The 16,193-nt window shown below is 34.5% G+C and overlaps 1 protein-coding gene across 2 annotated transcripts; it reads right to left on the minus strand.

The window, feature by feature from the left end:
• Window positions 1-4,639: 4,639 nt before the first annotated feature.
• Window positions 4,640-16,157, minus strand: LOC105196778 (neuroblastoma suppressor of tumorigenicity 1). 2 transcript variants are annotated; one of them, XM_039459687.1, is made up of 5 exons: window positions 15,829-16,140; window positions 7,399-7,743; window positions 6,804-6,892; window positions 6,401-6,625; window positions 4,640-5,980 (listed from the first exon to the last, which is right to left on the minus strand). In XM_039459687.1, exons 2-5 carry the CDS (start codon window positions 7,424-7,426, stop codon window positions 5,360-5,362), a joined length of 963 nt encoding a protein of 320 aa, XP_039315621.1. In that variant the 5' UTR covers window positions 7,427-7,743; window positions 15,829-16,140; the 3' UTR covers window positions 4,640-5,359. The 2 variants fall into 2 exon arrangements, with proteins under 2 accessions (XP_039315621.1, XP_011161184.1); XM_011162882.3 differs by lacking the exon at window positions 7,399-7,743 and having other exon boundaries at window positions 5,360-5,980; window positions 15,829-16,157.
• Window positions 16,158-16,193: the final 36 nt, after the last annotated feature.

The following is a 16,193-nucleotide window of genomic DNA, read 5'->3' on the forward strand; positions in this document are numbered from 1 at the left end:
TCTAATATGTCATATATAATTTAAAAATTTAAATGCAAATTTTTTTTATTTGTACAGTTATTTAAATAAAAAGTTTTCTCTAAAGTATATATTGCTAATTTATCTACAAACAGAGAAGAAACGCCTCACGCGTTAAAAGAAAGAAAACAAAAATTGAAAACTATTTTTGTTAGATATGTGAAAATAGATACTATAAAAATTTCTATAATAAAAAATTGTTAAGAGGAATATATGAATGTGTTAATAAAAAGAGAAAGTTTCCTCAAATATCGCAACTGACTCTAGTTATGTAAGAAACGTTTAACCCACATGAAGTCCGTTTCAAGAAAAATTTAAATAATATTTCATGTAATTTAAAAATGTGTAACTTTGTAAGTTGCACGTTTCTTGCATAATTTTAGGCAACTCATTCTTTTGAAAGAAAAAAATTTACTCTCTTGAATTATTGTTGAATTCATGTAATCTGTACGAAACAAACTGAAAAACAATTTTTCTTTGATAGTTAAGAAAGAAGTTCTGAAAAGTATATATTTTAATTTTTTTTTCACAATATTTAATAAAATTACTAATAATATACTTAACATACATTAAAAGTAAAATGTGTACACTTACTTTAAGTATAATTAAAAATAATTTTGTTCTTGAGACATTCTTAAGACGTTTAATGCTATAACATGTACTTGTAATATTAAAAGAAATTAGTAGCTATATTACTGGCAATCGAATCGATATACTGCAGTCCTGCATAAGAGAAGCGCATTACAGTGTAATGATTATTAATTAGTTCTATCAATTTTTCTTTGACAGATATTACTTTCATAGGAATACGCACTTACAGTGTATATGTGTAAGTTACTGATACAACATGTTCTTAATTAACATTAAAACATTTACTACAAACAATCATTTTATCTTTTAGCTGATGTCTATATATTTTTTGGTAACGCTGCATTTTTATTCCGTACTTTGGAGCATTCCAAAGTACATAATCCCAACTTATCACTTTCCGATTTTAGAAAGTACATAAAATGAATAATAATAGAATTCTGTTAGAGTTTTATTAGAGTACTAACTAAAAGTTGTTTTAAATTTATTGCTAATTTTTAAACTCGAAAAGGATTTTTTTATCTGAAAAAGAACTTATAATTAGTGACATAAAAAGAAAATCTTTTGACTTTTTAGAATACTTTTAAAATAGAAATGGGAAGAAAAAAAAATATATACATTTTATAATTCAAAAACCAAAAAAAGAATTTTTTCCGGATTCTCTATCTGGTATGTTAAGGGAATCCTAAAGTCTGTTTTGTTTTACCAATTAAAGTCCAAAGTTCGGCAAAAAATGCATATTTTCACCGATTTTTAGCTTAAAGCTTTCCCCTTACTTCAATGCTGATTAACATTTGAACTGAGTACAGGTTAGTGAGATAAGAGGAATAACGCTAGCTAAAAATCGACCAAAATGTGCATTTTTTGCCGAGCTTTGAGTTAAACACAATAATTTTGTGAACGTAAATTTCCTTGAAAAAAAAAAGAACTGATACGGTGTTTAAAAAAACTGATTACTACAACAGAAACTGATATCTCTTTAATTAAATAATGAAATATCATAAGTTACTGATACAGTAATCAGTTAGTTATACGAAGAAACAACACCGAGTTTTTAAAAATAGACTAGAACAACACAAGCGCGCGCTACACGCGCGCCATTTACTTAATTTCATGTTTACATATAATATAACAAAATATAAATAATAAAAATTACAAAACATAATTAAACATTTATGATTAAGAATCATAAAGTTCACAATAACAAATAACAGATTATCTTCTTGATGACAGATTACAAATAAATAAAAATAAAATATGATTTGATTTATTATTAAATGTCTATAAAATTATCATTAATAAATAAAATACATTAATATCACATTCTTGTAATTGATATGTATAACTTTTTTATGTCTTTTATGTAACAAACTCTATAAAAAATTTAAAATATAAACATGTTATAATTATATATTTTATAATTATTTAATATACAACAACGTTTGTAGTTAACACGTGACACGATTGTATTTTTGTATTAAAAAAAAATATTATACACGAGTCATCAAAAAAACCAAGACGTCAGTCCAAGCACACGAGATGATCATAAATTAATATCACAAATTAACTTTTGAATCGATCAAGTTCTACATACTCTCAAACAATACCTTGGAAAAAGCTGTGTGATAAAACTGTCATTACTTTTTCTATTCGTGCTCTATGGATGAAGTAATGAAAATTTTAATCTTCTGAAATTTGATTTTCTGAGATGCACTGGTATCACAGAAGGATCATTAGTGGCGATCACACAGTGGTCATTAAAAAAATCTTCAAACTCGTGTTCAATTGTATTCTTAATTTCTTTCGTCCTTTATTTAAAAATATTTATATTCTTAGCCGTCTTTAAATCCTTTCCACTAGTTTTTTCCTACTTATACCCTCACAATACTTTCTTCTTCTTTATTACAATATTTCACACATTTCTTATGTTCACACTATTTATATTAAACCGGACGTAGAATGAAAATCGTATGTCAACTGGACATGATTTGAAAATCATACGTCAACCGGACATGGATTGAAAAAACCGGATGTAGACTGAAAAAATACGACCGGACATAGATTGAGAAATATGTTAAATATGTTTACAGATGTTATTTTTCTTCTTTTTTCTAATTTAACCTCACAATAATGTTTGTACACAAAAAAGCATTTTAATAACAATACTATAATAAATATTAATTGAAATTGCTATCTGAAAATAAAGTACAACATATTGTATCAATTTTTTATAATAATAATTCTTACAATCATAAATAAGAACGTTTAATAAAACATATCTGAAACAATCATGAAGTCGTCCAAGGGAAAAGAGAAATCTTTAGACGCAAGAAACAGATCCAATTCAATAAATAAATTTGTAATAATTTTTTTGATAATATATTAATATTACAGTATTAACCTCTTGATGCATGTAACAATTATGTGTATAACTGTCCACGCACTTAAGTATGTATAACTATCAACGCGATCTTCGCGATGACAGCAGCTCATGAAGTAAGTACAACGAGCACAATCAGCATTACGGAAAAGCGTCAACAATAAACTTCGAGAGATGCGCGACTATCGATATAACATGGATTTTTTCCGATAGAGAGAATTTAGGCCGGTATTCATAGTCGAGTCTTATTTCAAGATTATCTTAAGCAACGTCTTAAGATGCTAATACGGCTCTCTGATTGGTTGATGGCATCTTAAGGTGATACTTAAGACGATCTTAAATATAAGAATCGACTATGAATACCGACCTTAGACACTTAATTCAATACGAAAAGCTTATGCGAAAATTTATCCGTATGTGTGCGTGCGATATTGATATAGTCGCATGCAATATTTCGTAAATCGTATGTATATATTGTAAATCGTATGTGTGTAAATCGTTGTACAGTCAGTAAAATTCATGCTTTCAGCTTTAAATAGAAAAATTTTGAACTTTTAAGAATAACATCTTATATACAAATTTACACAAGAATCCGGACAATTTGAATAGAATTTAACTAAAAAATCTCCGGCTAAAAAAATATCTTTTGTTTATATCTAATTAATTTTCATTTAATTATTAAACTATATATATGTATATTTACTTACTGTTCGTACGTGTTGAATTTCCTCGGCTGTATTTCTTTCTTAAGTTCCGTTCTCGAGCTTTCCTTTATCTTCTGTGTTACAGATTTATTCGTAGGACTCGGTTGTTAGATTTTACTAAGAATTATCGGGCATTTCCAAGAACGTTTGCATGTTTCTGCATGTTCTCGAAACAATAGGTCATATGAAATGAATATCAGAACGCGTATTTAAACACGCAATAACCGGTGGAGCAATAATATTTTAAGAGTTTAAAAGTCTTGTAACAAACACCATACCGTCAATCTTTTAAAATTCGATTAAATTATTGCCTTACTTATTACACATTCAAGTAGTGCACTTTCTTTATCTTTGAGATTCATTATCCCAAAAAATCGTAAATGATGTAAAAACGGAAGAACTATTTTTGGGTGCGTGCACTGAGGAGTTTTCCGGTGGCTCACGCACTGTATCAAATATTTTGACTAAATATTATAATCAAATAAAGAAAATAAAAAGTAAGAGTTAATATAAAATTACTAATTGGGATTAGGAACAGGTTTGCAAGTTATCTTCTTATTTACTGAGAATTAGCAAAATTACATATTACATTTAGGATATTCCTATATATAATATGTTCTATTTCCTATCTTTTCCCATTTGAAGCGCGTAGCATAAATTTAGAAATTACTTATTAAGATTGAGTTGAATAAATATTTACTGTGCAAAAAAACTCTAACATAGTACTGATCAGAAATTCTTACATTTTTCTACTTCATCATAAGCAGATTAGAAAAACAAGTTAAAATTTTTTTTCTTGGAAAAATTTCATCTAAATGCAATAAGTGGAGTAAAGATGAAAAGATTTCCGCACGGAATGTAGCATATTTATTCTTAATGGTAAGTACACACTTCCTGTAAAAAGGAAATGAAGACTATCCATGGAAATGGGAGAAGAACGTTCGCAAAATACCAGAGAAGACACGAATGTTGACCATGATGGTCTTTATTCTCTAAGGAGAATAATACAATGAATATGTCGTAGAGATCGACGTCATATCGAGACTGAAATTCAGACTCGAGAGTATTATTCATATATTTTTACGGATCGGGATTATAAATCTCACTAAAGCGTCACTTCGTATGCTTAAGGTCGAGTTAACGCCCCGATTGTCATGCAGCTATTTAAATAATTAATTAACATAATAACAATTAAATATATATTAGAATTTTCTCCCATCCCAATCTTTCCACTCTCTCACACACGCTCTTATAATTTTTCTTTCTCATTTTCAATGGCGACAGAATTAATTTCAAAGTGCCAGGCTTATTTTTAATTCGCATATTATTTTTAAACATTTTTTACGACAAGCTATAAAATATATAATATTAAGAAAATTTTTGTTACCTTTTATACAAACAATCATGTAAAAATGTATAAAATCATTATTACGTAATTTTGTAAAAATAATTATCAATAAATATATCAACAATTAATATCTTACGATCCAATTAATTACGTAAATAAATACGTAGAATTAAAATTGGATAGCAGACTAGGTATCCCAATCGTTCGCTTATCAAAGTATCTATACGCGTTTCTACAATTCTCAACTGACTACTGCGAATTTTTGCGAGCGTGGCGAACGAAGGCGACACTCGTACAACGACGAATTCCGCTTCGACGGGTCTAGAAGTCTTTCTTCTTCTCCTTACCCACCAGGATGTTGTCATGGTAACTGATCTCTTGTCCAGCAACGGCGGGATGCAGGTAATGCGGTTCCACATCGATCTTTTCCTTCACATCCGAGTCTAACACCAAGGAGTGATGAGGTCCGCGATGAAGGTGCTGCTGCTGTTGCTGTTGATGTTGATGCTGATGCTCATGCTGATGCTGGTGATGGTGCTCGTGCTGATCCTCCTTGTCCTCTTGACTGTCCAACACCTCCTTGAGTTTTTTCAAATCAACCTTTTCCTCGAACTTGGAGAATAATTCTTTTTCACTTTCGTCCAATTTTTGCGTATCTTTCAATTTCTTGACGAGTTGGAGGAGCTCGTTGGCTTGCGCTCCATCTCTCGTCGTGTTCTTCGAGGCGTTCAGATTCGGATCCAATAGTAAATCAGGCGTCTCGTGCGCCACGTTCACATTTTTGTCCAAGTTCTCTTCCGTTAAGGACTGTAGTAGGGTATTATAATCTGGTTTGATCTTCGAGGTCTCCATGCAAGAACTGCAGGAACAGTTTGTGATGATCTGCACCTTCTTTTGCATGGTTACTGGATTATTCAGTTCATCTTTGCAATCTAGCGTAACCTGAAAATAATACGGAATAATCTTCAATAAGAGCAAGGTAACTCGAGAAAAGATGCTAAAGTTGGAGGAAGAAAATTTAATTATTGTTTCTTCATAAAGAGATTAACTATTCTCATTAAAAATAAATGTGAGACTCTAAACTATATTACATACTTTCAAAAGTACTATGAGTTAGTAATAAAATGTAACTTTTTTATAATTTAATTGATCAATTTTATCAAATGCATAAAGACTATTAAGATAATGTAGGTAAACACTTAACATTTTTTTAATCAACGCTCTTACATACGTAAGCAACTCCTACATACGTGATAGTTACTTGTTGCAAGAAAATATCAAGAAGAAAATATATATGAGAAAAAACAATTCTTATCGTGAGTCTTTCCATTCAAAAATTCATAATCTTATTGATAAACTCACAGTGTGCCAAACGCTGTCCAAAGGTTGACAGGAGTCGCAATAAGGTCTTATGAGATCACCGGGTGCGGAGGGTTCGCTATGAGGGACCATATATGAGAAACAAGCACCGACGCATACGTTATTGTCCAATTCTTGTGAAGAACACTGGGGCCAAGTCACTACTTGCTTTATAGGCGTCGTCTTGCACCAACTGTGCTTATCAGGATACAGCACGATGTTATGAACCTAATAAAAATTTATATTTTTTTGTGAATTTATTCTAATATATATATGTACATATATAAAAAACAATATAACATTAAATAATTTCCAAAATATAATAATTGTTTAGCAAAAATTTTAATTGTGAAAAATAGGGATTGGATAACTTGAATAAAAATGACATTAATGAGCAGAAACAAACTTTGTGTTCACGATGAGCACTGAGTAGAGCAGACTGCATCATTAACAAGAGCGTCATCATAAATAGCCGCCATATCGTCCCCATGATTCCTGAAACAGCACAAGAAAATCCCAATTTTATCTACTTTAATCAAACAACGTGTATAAAGTAAATAATATAACAATATTTAAAAGCTCACGGTCGATATTATATTTTCTTTATAATTGAATTTTATGAGATACCATCACGACTGAGAAATTGTTTCTCAAGTGATGAAAATGGAGTTTTCTTTTCAATCCATTATGCAATGTAGTGACATTTTTATATTACAAATAACATCCTAGTCAATAAATTTTTCATAATTTTGAATCTAGAATTAATTGAACAGTATTGACAAATATAATCGTTAAGATTTTAATTTTAAATATTTTTAAATAAATCATTATTAGTAAAATTATTGTATAAAACGTAATTAGAGAGGGATCCTTAATACAACCATCTCCACTACTGATTTTTTTAAATTAATTATGAAGCATATAAGTATGATGGAAACATATCAATTCGAGTAAATTACTTTTGCTCTCGAGTAGTTAATTAGATTGCTCGCGTGCGATACCTCTAAAAGTATCCGTAAAAAGACGCATCGAAAGTTATGGTCCGCTCGTTTCGGCGCCAAACGAAGGAACGGGTTCTCATTATTGGGTGACGGCGCGACGCGTTTCATTCATAGATCGTTAAGGCTGATCCCTGATCTCAATGTGGCATGCTCGAATTTTAACTTTCTGAGATTTCGAGATAAGGGAAGTTCGTGTTTCCTCGGAGGTTGATGCGTAGACATAGAGAATTCGTCGTGAATGTCCCCGCCATAAATAGCGGCGGATTCAAGGCACTAGGCATGGGAACGCGATGCACTCCTTCCGGCGATGTATATTTTTTTTTCAAGTCAAGGAATACGTGGCGCCTAAAAGATAGAAGATAAGAGAACGTGTTCTCCATTTAAATACAACAAAGCAAAAATAATAAAAATCAAAATGTCGCAAATGAAAAAAGTTTATCGATGTAAAAGAGAAGCGGAAGAAAATTGATATAAGAATTTGGACTAAATAAGGCTTAATTAATTTGTTTTATTTTTTAAAAGCTCTTTTTGGGGAAATATTAAAATATAATGTATTTCAAGAATCCCGTAAATAAAGTTTTTAAAAAATAAAATTACAATAATTAACGTTAGAGCCAAGGCAGCGATTTATATAATTAAAGTTGAAAAAGATCCATAACAAAATCTAAAATAATGTTTCTTGTGTAATTTTACATATAACTTCTAATTCTTTCAAACTGTGCATCATTATTTTCAAACACAGCACTGAAGTAATATCACAGAGGCAATCAACCGTTTAAGGGTCTTTCTCGTTTTTAAAAATAAAATTAATTAAATGGGTCTTATTCAGGTATACTTATAGCTTGTTTACAACTTGTTTCTTATGCGCAACTTAAACATAAGAAAAGTTACATAAATTATAATAAAGGAAGGAGAAAAGGTAAAAAATAATATTGTACTATTCTAAATCTCATAGAGTAAAAAATCATTCAAAAATTGCAAAAGCTGAATTTTCACTCTTTCAGAAATGACGTTTCACGGTCTGAGATTTAAAGAGTATAATAAAGTCTACGATAACACATATATGTTGAAATAATTAAATTTTTGTCTATCTAATACCAAAAGGTTTCAGAGTTTCAAATACATTTGTTAAGAACGTTTCGATTTGTTAAGGATTAAATCTTCTACGAACCAAACACAGCGACATTGATACGAATGTTGAATCAAGAAAACGTGGTTCCAATTATGCGAATTCGGCGTTGTTTTTTCGACTACGCCGAAAAAAAGGAGCATCAAAATCACGAAATCTCGCGATGTTGCATAGGTACTCGTGCCCGTCCTCCAAAAGATTCACGTTCTCATCGAGGATGGGACTCGCGAGCTGAATTCCTGACAACGGCAAGAATCTTGTCCCTCGCCGAACAATTGGTTGCCGCGGCATTTCCAGAGAGAGGATCGATTTTTCGTCTCTTGCCGTCTTGTCCATGATGCATTTTGATTTCGATCCTATCCCTTCCTCTATCTCTTCTCGTCGCCTCATTTTCTGCTCGTTCTCGTCCGTCTCTTTTCCCTTCTATTCCATTATACCCATCCAGTCCTATGAACGCGTTCAGTTCACAGGAAGGATCTTTTTCTTCGTTCCGCAATGCAACCCTTCGTCCTCCTTTATTCTCGCGTAGAATCGCTTCGATCTTCCGTTTTTTATTTCAAGTTCTAAGAACCACGGTGCAGTCAGGGCTGCAGGCCGATTTCGTGAATTTGGAAGAAGTCAGTCGATTGGAATGTTCAGAATTGAAAGAAAAGTGTGCAAAATAGCAAGCAGCATTTTCAATAACATTTGTTAAACAAGACAACTCTTTAATTGATTTCTTCTTTCTCTCTCTTGATAATACTCTATTAAATTTATTATATCGTAAGAATAAATCTTATTCTTGCTCGGAGCCTTGTTTACAGGATGCAACTTGAGAAATCCGAAGAAACGTATCACGTTTCAAAAATTAGGCCTCTCGAGTAATTCTTGTTGAATCACCCTGTATGCTCTGAAGCCGCAGAGGTGTGGGGCAACACGGCACGGCCGCCCGTCTCATTTCTACGAGCGGAGATTTGAATGACCGAATAGGATGCAGCAGGGACGTACTCGAGGAGGACAACGACTAACAACAATCGTCGGCATATTCAAAAGACAATATTTTCCAAACTACAAAATCACCATTATCTTTAATAAGCAAGCTACGTTTTGCATATAAATTCACGTAAAATATGAATAAGGTAAAATCAATATAAGTGCCAAAATAGTTAGCTTTCTAACGTCACTATTAATAAAACTGAATTTCATGCCATTCTCTATTAAATATTTAACTTTGTTACAATTCAATTATTCTTATACTTTGCAGTATCGATTAATATTTCTCAAATAGCAATGTTGACGATAACTATTAATACAATTTAAAATTAAATGTTTTCTTATATTTTAATTAGAAACATACACACCCTTTCTAAGAAGTTTCTAAGAAATTTATATCTAATTTAATTAGATAGATTATTAGATTTAATCGATGACACGTTATTATTTAAAAGTAATTTTCTGTTATTCTCTTTGTCTAAATTTATACGTTACAACACTCTGCATTGTATTATGTTGTCTTGAAATACAGATATATTTCATACACTTGAAGTTCTATATTTTGCAACGTAGAATAGATACGGCCCTGTAATGGCCACAGCCAGAAGTCCAAAGCTCTTTGTTGCTGCGCCACCTTCTCTTCTCGCCTCTGGGTCCGTGTCGGTGGCACGGAGGACCTCCGGCCCACCTCCTTCTTCGCCTCCATCTCGGTCCCGTGCCTTCGATTTGCTCGTGTCCTCGAGATACCGAGAGAGGATGAAGAGAGCAAGAGAAAGAGAAAGAAAAATAGAGAGAAAGAGAGAGAGAGAGAGAGAGAGAGAGGAGAGAGCGAGAGAGACACATGGTGTGAGGAAAGGGAAAGGTAGTAGGTTAGAAACGAAGAAAGAAGGATGAAGCGAGAGAAAGGGTCTTGCGCCCAGCCGCGAGATTAATTTGATTTTCAAGCAAATTTGACGCGCCCCCGAGCCTAGGCGGTGCCGGCACAAAGAGCGCCGCGCCTGTCCGCCCATGTGTGTGCCCCATCGAAATCTCCGACGGTTTTCCATCGATCCTCCTGATCGTTGAATCTTCTTCATCTATCCTCCGTCGACAGCACGACGCTCGACGAGATGGCGCGTTCGTTATAAAAACGCGATGCGTATCACAAGCATTAGATACTTTAACGTTAGATATTAAGGCCACTCTAGAATAGCGTAAATAAAGTACTTGTGGTTGTAAGATATTACAAGTTGTATGTCCATTTCTATCAACGCAAATTAACTTCAGTCTCGATTTTTCTTATTCTTCAAGCTAGAAAAAAATTAAAAAAATAGTAAAGCCGAGATTGAATCTTACAATACAAAATGAAAAACGACACCTTATTCGTACAAACTAAAGAATTTCGAGTTCGATTATTTTTCATTTATTTAAAGTGCTTAAAAGAATTTATAAAAATGTATGAACATAATTTTAACTTTATGAAATAAATATTTGTATTTTATTTTGAAAAAAATGTAGTGTAATTTAATTATCGAAGATTAATTAGAAATTGAATTGATTGAAAGAGTCATTTAATTTTGTCACTTTTTATAATAAATAAATATAAATGCATGAACTCTAGGGTTTTCTAGTTTAGATATAAAGAGAAAAATATAAAAATTCCAAATTCTTCTAAAAGTATAATTATTTGGGCACATAAAAATGAATGACTTTGAGAATGATTTAAGAAACAAAAAAGACAACGAGAGTATAATTTTTCATTTTGATGCAAAAATAATGCCTTTTATTTATTAAAAAAATTCTAATAAAGTACAAATATAAAAAAAACATTACGTTGTATAATACATTCTAGGCATATATAATTGCAATAGCTCTTGTAAACCGGCGTTATTAGTCAGGTTACAGTCGATGGTTGTTGTCATCGTCAGATCCTTCCTTTTGGTTCTCGACTTCGCTCTCCAACAGCAGTCTTCATCGACAGATTCTTCCTCCAAAGGTACTAAGTTGTTTTTCTTGTTTATAGTATAATTCAACATTTGAATCCTGAGATATTGAATTGCATTGTAATATTGCTCTCCAAGTCCATTTTTTTCTAAAATAAATGAGTGTCTTATGAAAAAAATAATTTTTAAATTTTAAATAATTTTTAAATAAAAACATGTGCATTCAGATACTAATTTAAAAGGAAAATAGAACACTTACGTATAACTTTTGCAAAACTTTTATTGCACAAAACACCGATATTGTATACAAATTGGGATCATTGAAGTCTAACAAAAATGAGTTCTTTCTTCATCTTTCTTCTTCTTCTTTTTCTTCTTCTTCTTCCTAATGGTACACTGACTCTTATGAAAGTCAAAACACCTCGATTTATACGATCTAACGACCAGACGACAATTGTGAAATTGGGGGGTTAAACTGCGTCTTCAACAGATAAATGAGTTTGGTGCTGTTTGCAGCACTGCATAGTTTCGCTCTATCACACAAAGATCTTCACTATGAAGATTTTTTAGAAGGAGATAACGACTTGGAAGATTTTTGAAAGTTAGGAAAATTTCCATGGATAGAAATCGATTAAGCTCAATATACCCTTATTTCAAGGGAAAGGATTAAAACACATGTGCATTAAAAGAAATGAACGTACAATTGCGTTTTCCACCTGTTTGCAACTACATTTGCGCTATTTGGGAACGGCCCATACATCGTAAAAAATTAAAACATTAAGCGTTAATATAAAAATAATATTCTTAGAATTTTTTTTGCAAATTGAGTAATTTAAACAGTAATAAGTATATTATTGATAATATTAACAACTATTTTATGTGTTTATAGCGTCTTAAAAGTGTTTTAATTATTCCTTTCTTGTTTTTCCTGTAATGTGATTTTAAATATGAAATCAGGATACCGCGTAGACTGGCACACCTGTTTACAAAACAGATTATAATATAATAAAAACCAGAGTTTAGTATTTATGCATAAAATGTTAAAAAATCTATATTACGTGCTACAACACATCTTGTGGAACATTATAAAATATTTGTACTATAAATCGACAACTAACGTTTTATGTTGAAATAAAAGATTAATAATAAAAATCCTTATATAAATTAACTTGTAAGGATTTTGTACAAATAATGTGTTAAATCAAAATAAATTAAATAAATAAAATAAGTTAAAAAAAATAAGCACTATATTTTAATGAAAATCCACGATTCGCTAGCTATGCTCTGTTGCAATATCAAAATACGAGAAAAAAAACAGAAAAAAAAAGATTTCATCTATCAGCAAAAGTATTCTGCAGTTGTACGCATTTGCACATCGATCGAAACCATATATAATAGTTTCCTTTATAACCAGTTTCTTTTCTGCGCAATCACTTTCGCCACCATTCCTTCATCGACAATTGTAAGAGATATAGATTGTGAACATAATTCTGCATACACCATCACTCTGTTTTTCTCATAATGAAATTATCTTGAGAAAAAGAAAGTTACAGTATTGTCTCTTCTAGTACCAAACTGTACGCGCGTCGATCAACCTGCGGTTCGTATATAATACTTGGCCGAGACGATCAGGCCGACCCAAAGTTCAATCTCCCGAACTTAATGATCCGGTGCATGGCCGAACGATCCGGAGATGACGGCGAGTGATATATCTATAATTAGGTGTCTCGGGCTTTAATCTCCCATTGGTTTTAATGAAAATCTCCACCCCCCGTTTTGACATACCCTAATTTCACATTTTGTTGGGACGACGGCATGGTCCAGCGTTTTCTTCATCTTTTCTTTTTATTTATTTTTTTCTTCTTTTTTTTACTCTTTGAGATATTGGGGTACCGTGGGCGAACTAATAGATGGCCCAGGGGTACAGAGTGAACTTGAAGAATAGAGAAGGAGTAAGGAAATAAAAAAAAGTTAGTTGCACGAGGGTGCGGATCGTGCGAGAATAGCCGGAGAAGAGAAAGAGAAGGCAAGGATCCGTAGAGTACGAGAGGGAGAACCAGGAACGGGCGGATACGAGGGGGACGGACGGCGCCGAAAAAAGGAGTTTGCCAACAGCACTGGGGGATGCCCCGAAAACACGCTGAACGTGTGGCGCCATTTCGGCTCCTTTTTTTCTCTATCTTCTTCGTCGTCGCTGATCCCTCCGCGGTTCCTCGTGCTTTTGTTTCTTCGCCCATACTAATTCTTCGCGGGCTGCACGGCGTGCCCGGAACGCGTGTGGGGAACGAACCGGAGTCCGTGAGAAGGGGACAGGGGGATGGGGACGAGTCAGGCGGAAGAGGACTTACACGAGCTTTGCTCCATTCCGTCGTGATAAAGTAGCTCGTGTTTAAAATATATGTCGAGTTATCTTTCGCGTTATATTCCTTTTTTTCACGAAAAATTACACGTGCAAAATACTTGTTTTAAAAAGTATTTGAAGAAAATCTAATGTTTTATTTGTTGATATTAAAACAGTCTTCGTTTTTTTTTTTTTTTCATAGATCTAATTCCGGAAATACTTGCGAAAAATGCGTTTGCTCTAAAACACTTGGTGAGTCCGTTTTTATTTCGCACTAGAGCTCTAGCTTTGCGTCGAATTGTGGAAGGAGGAAACAAAAGTGGAGGTGGCAGGCAATGAGGTAGCCCCGCGTACGCGCAGCACACGCGACTCGTGTGCGCGATACTATAAGGGGCTACCTCGGCATGGTGTGGTGGCCCCCGTGAGCGCGGACCACATACCTGCAAACGAATGCTCTTAAAAGGGAGGGCAGAGCCAAAGAACAGGTCGTTAAAATGTAATGACATTGTTGTTTTTAATGCTCGCCTCTTTAAAACGGTCCCTTTCGTCTTCCTGGAGCCTGCCAGCTACTTCTGGCGCTACCAGCCCCCCTGGACCCGTGTGCCCCCTCGGCCAAAACCCCTTTAGCACTCTTCCTCCTTTTCTCGTTTATGAAAAAGACGAGGAGGAACTAATTGCGAATTATCCATCCTTTTTCTATTGATGCCGTTGCTCAAAAGTATCCAGTTATACGTTTCATCGATTTTTCTGCGAAAACGTTTTTTAAACTTCTCACGCTCAAAAGAATATTATGGAATGTAAAGTAATTCACGAGCAATCATCGACATCTTCAAAATAATAACATCTCAAATCTCTAATCTTGCAATATATATCAACATAATATAATGACAATTGCATGATAGAGACAAATATATATTATTAAGCAAATATAACATTTCCAAAGGAAGAAGAGAAACGATGAATATTTTCTATTAGAACTTTTTTAATCATAGTGTCATCAAAGAGTTTTACTCGTTGCCAAAAATTAAGTTATTTAAACTAGAATACATTTTTGTGTTACAATTCCTGAGAAATATTACAACGCTTGACAATCGACGAAGCCGATTTAAAATCTCGAAACGTCAATATTCTCACCTAGTCAAACACCTATAAGACGGATCAATTAAGTTGGACGGTAGCTGTGAGCTGTGGACCAATCGTGGACAGTCTCCGTTAGAAAGGAACCGATTACGGGTTCGCTACCGCGCAACAGTTTAGCTTGGAACTTAACTGTTGCGTCTAAGAAGAGCTATCATTAAGTCCGGAATAGGGGTCCGGGCATTAGGATTAGTGGCCGAAGCGTTTTGGATAGGCTTCTGTATCGCTCGAGTTCGTCCCCGGACCTCTCACCCATGGAAGGAAGAGGACCGCGATCATCGTAATTCGATCAGCTGGTGTTGGGTTCCTTGTTCCTCGAAGCGGAGGTAGAGATTGTACCGCGCTCTCGGAGTGCGTACCAGCTTGAAGAAGAAAGGCGCAAATTTATGGAAAGTTTTGTGCCATCTCTAACTCACTTCGTACCAAGAGATCCTTTCCTCCAAATCATTGATAATAGAAGAGTGCTCGATTTTGTTATCAAGTACCTCTCTGAAGTTTCCCTTCACAAATCCTTCATCGGTGTATTCAAAATTCCGGAGTGATGAGAGTGCGTCTATTGTCGCGTGCACGCGCGTACGGGCGTCGGCGCGAAAGCATTCGTATATATATGCATACGCACGCATTCACTCACATACACGTATGATAAATGCACATGCACACAAATACGCGCGAACAAATGCGCTTCGAATTTCGCAAGAGACAGACGGACTCGCTTTCCGAGTCAGCGATTTTCGGAGCGGGATTTGAAGAGCAAAAGCCCGAGTCGCAGCAGCCGAGAAGAGTCGCATCTCAAAATCTCAAAATATATAACGCGAGTCGAGCCGATGATCGCTTGCTCGCGCTTGCGGAGGCTCGCGTCGCAATCTGGCTTCAAATACGCCAGCGATCTGAGGAAGCCTTGGCTTTCTCTCAGGAGGACTGTCACTCACCTCGGTGTACACGTCACCTACGTCGTCGCTGTTTCGCCCGCGAACTGCGCACCAACACGCTGCCGGTCTTCTCGCGCGAGCACGCAGAGCAACAGGTATTCTAGTCGCCGCTCGGGCGACTAAGAATCTCGCGTCTCTCGCGAGCGGACGGAGAAAGGAGGAGAGAAATCGCAACCTCCGCAACTCTTCGTCTGGTGAGGCAAAGTGCGCGGAACCGTACGGGGGAGAGTACGAGAACTTGGACCTTTTGAGTACTTTGAGGTTTCCGATACTACGAAGCTGAGAGCCGAACCGAGCTAAGCTGAACACGAAACTGTGCTGCCGATCTCTCGTGTTCCGTTCTCCTCCTCCTCCTCCTCCTCCCG

The sequence above is a fragment of the Solenopsis invicta genome, chromosome 2 (genome assembly GCF_016802725.1).
Source record: "Solenopsis invicta isolate M01_SB chromosome 2, UNIL_Sinv_3.0, whole genome shotgun sequence".
Taxonomy (NCBI): domain Eukaryota; kingdom Metazoa; phylum Arthropoda; class Insecta; order Hymenoptera; family Formicidae; genus Solenopsis; species Solenopsis invicta.

Bases quoted from the DNA above. Each gene is read 5' to 3' on its own strand.
- LOC105196778 (XM_039459687.1), bottom strand. From the start codon at position 7,426: ATGCGTCTTTTTACGGATACTTTTAGAG. The intron at 6,626-6,803 runs GTTTGTTTCTGC...AATTTTTATTAG, and splicing joins GTGCTCATCGTGAACACAAA to GTTCATAACATCGTGCTGTA. The intron at 5,981-6,400 runs GTGAGTTTATCA...TATTATTTTCAG, and splicing joins TGGACAGCGTTTGGCACACT to GTTACGCTAGATTGCAAAGA.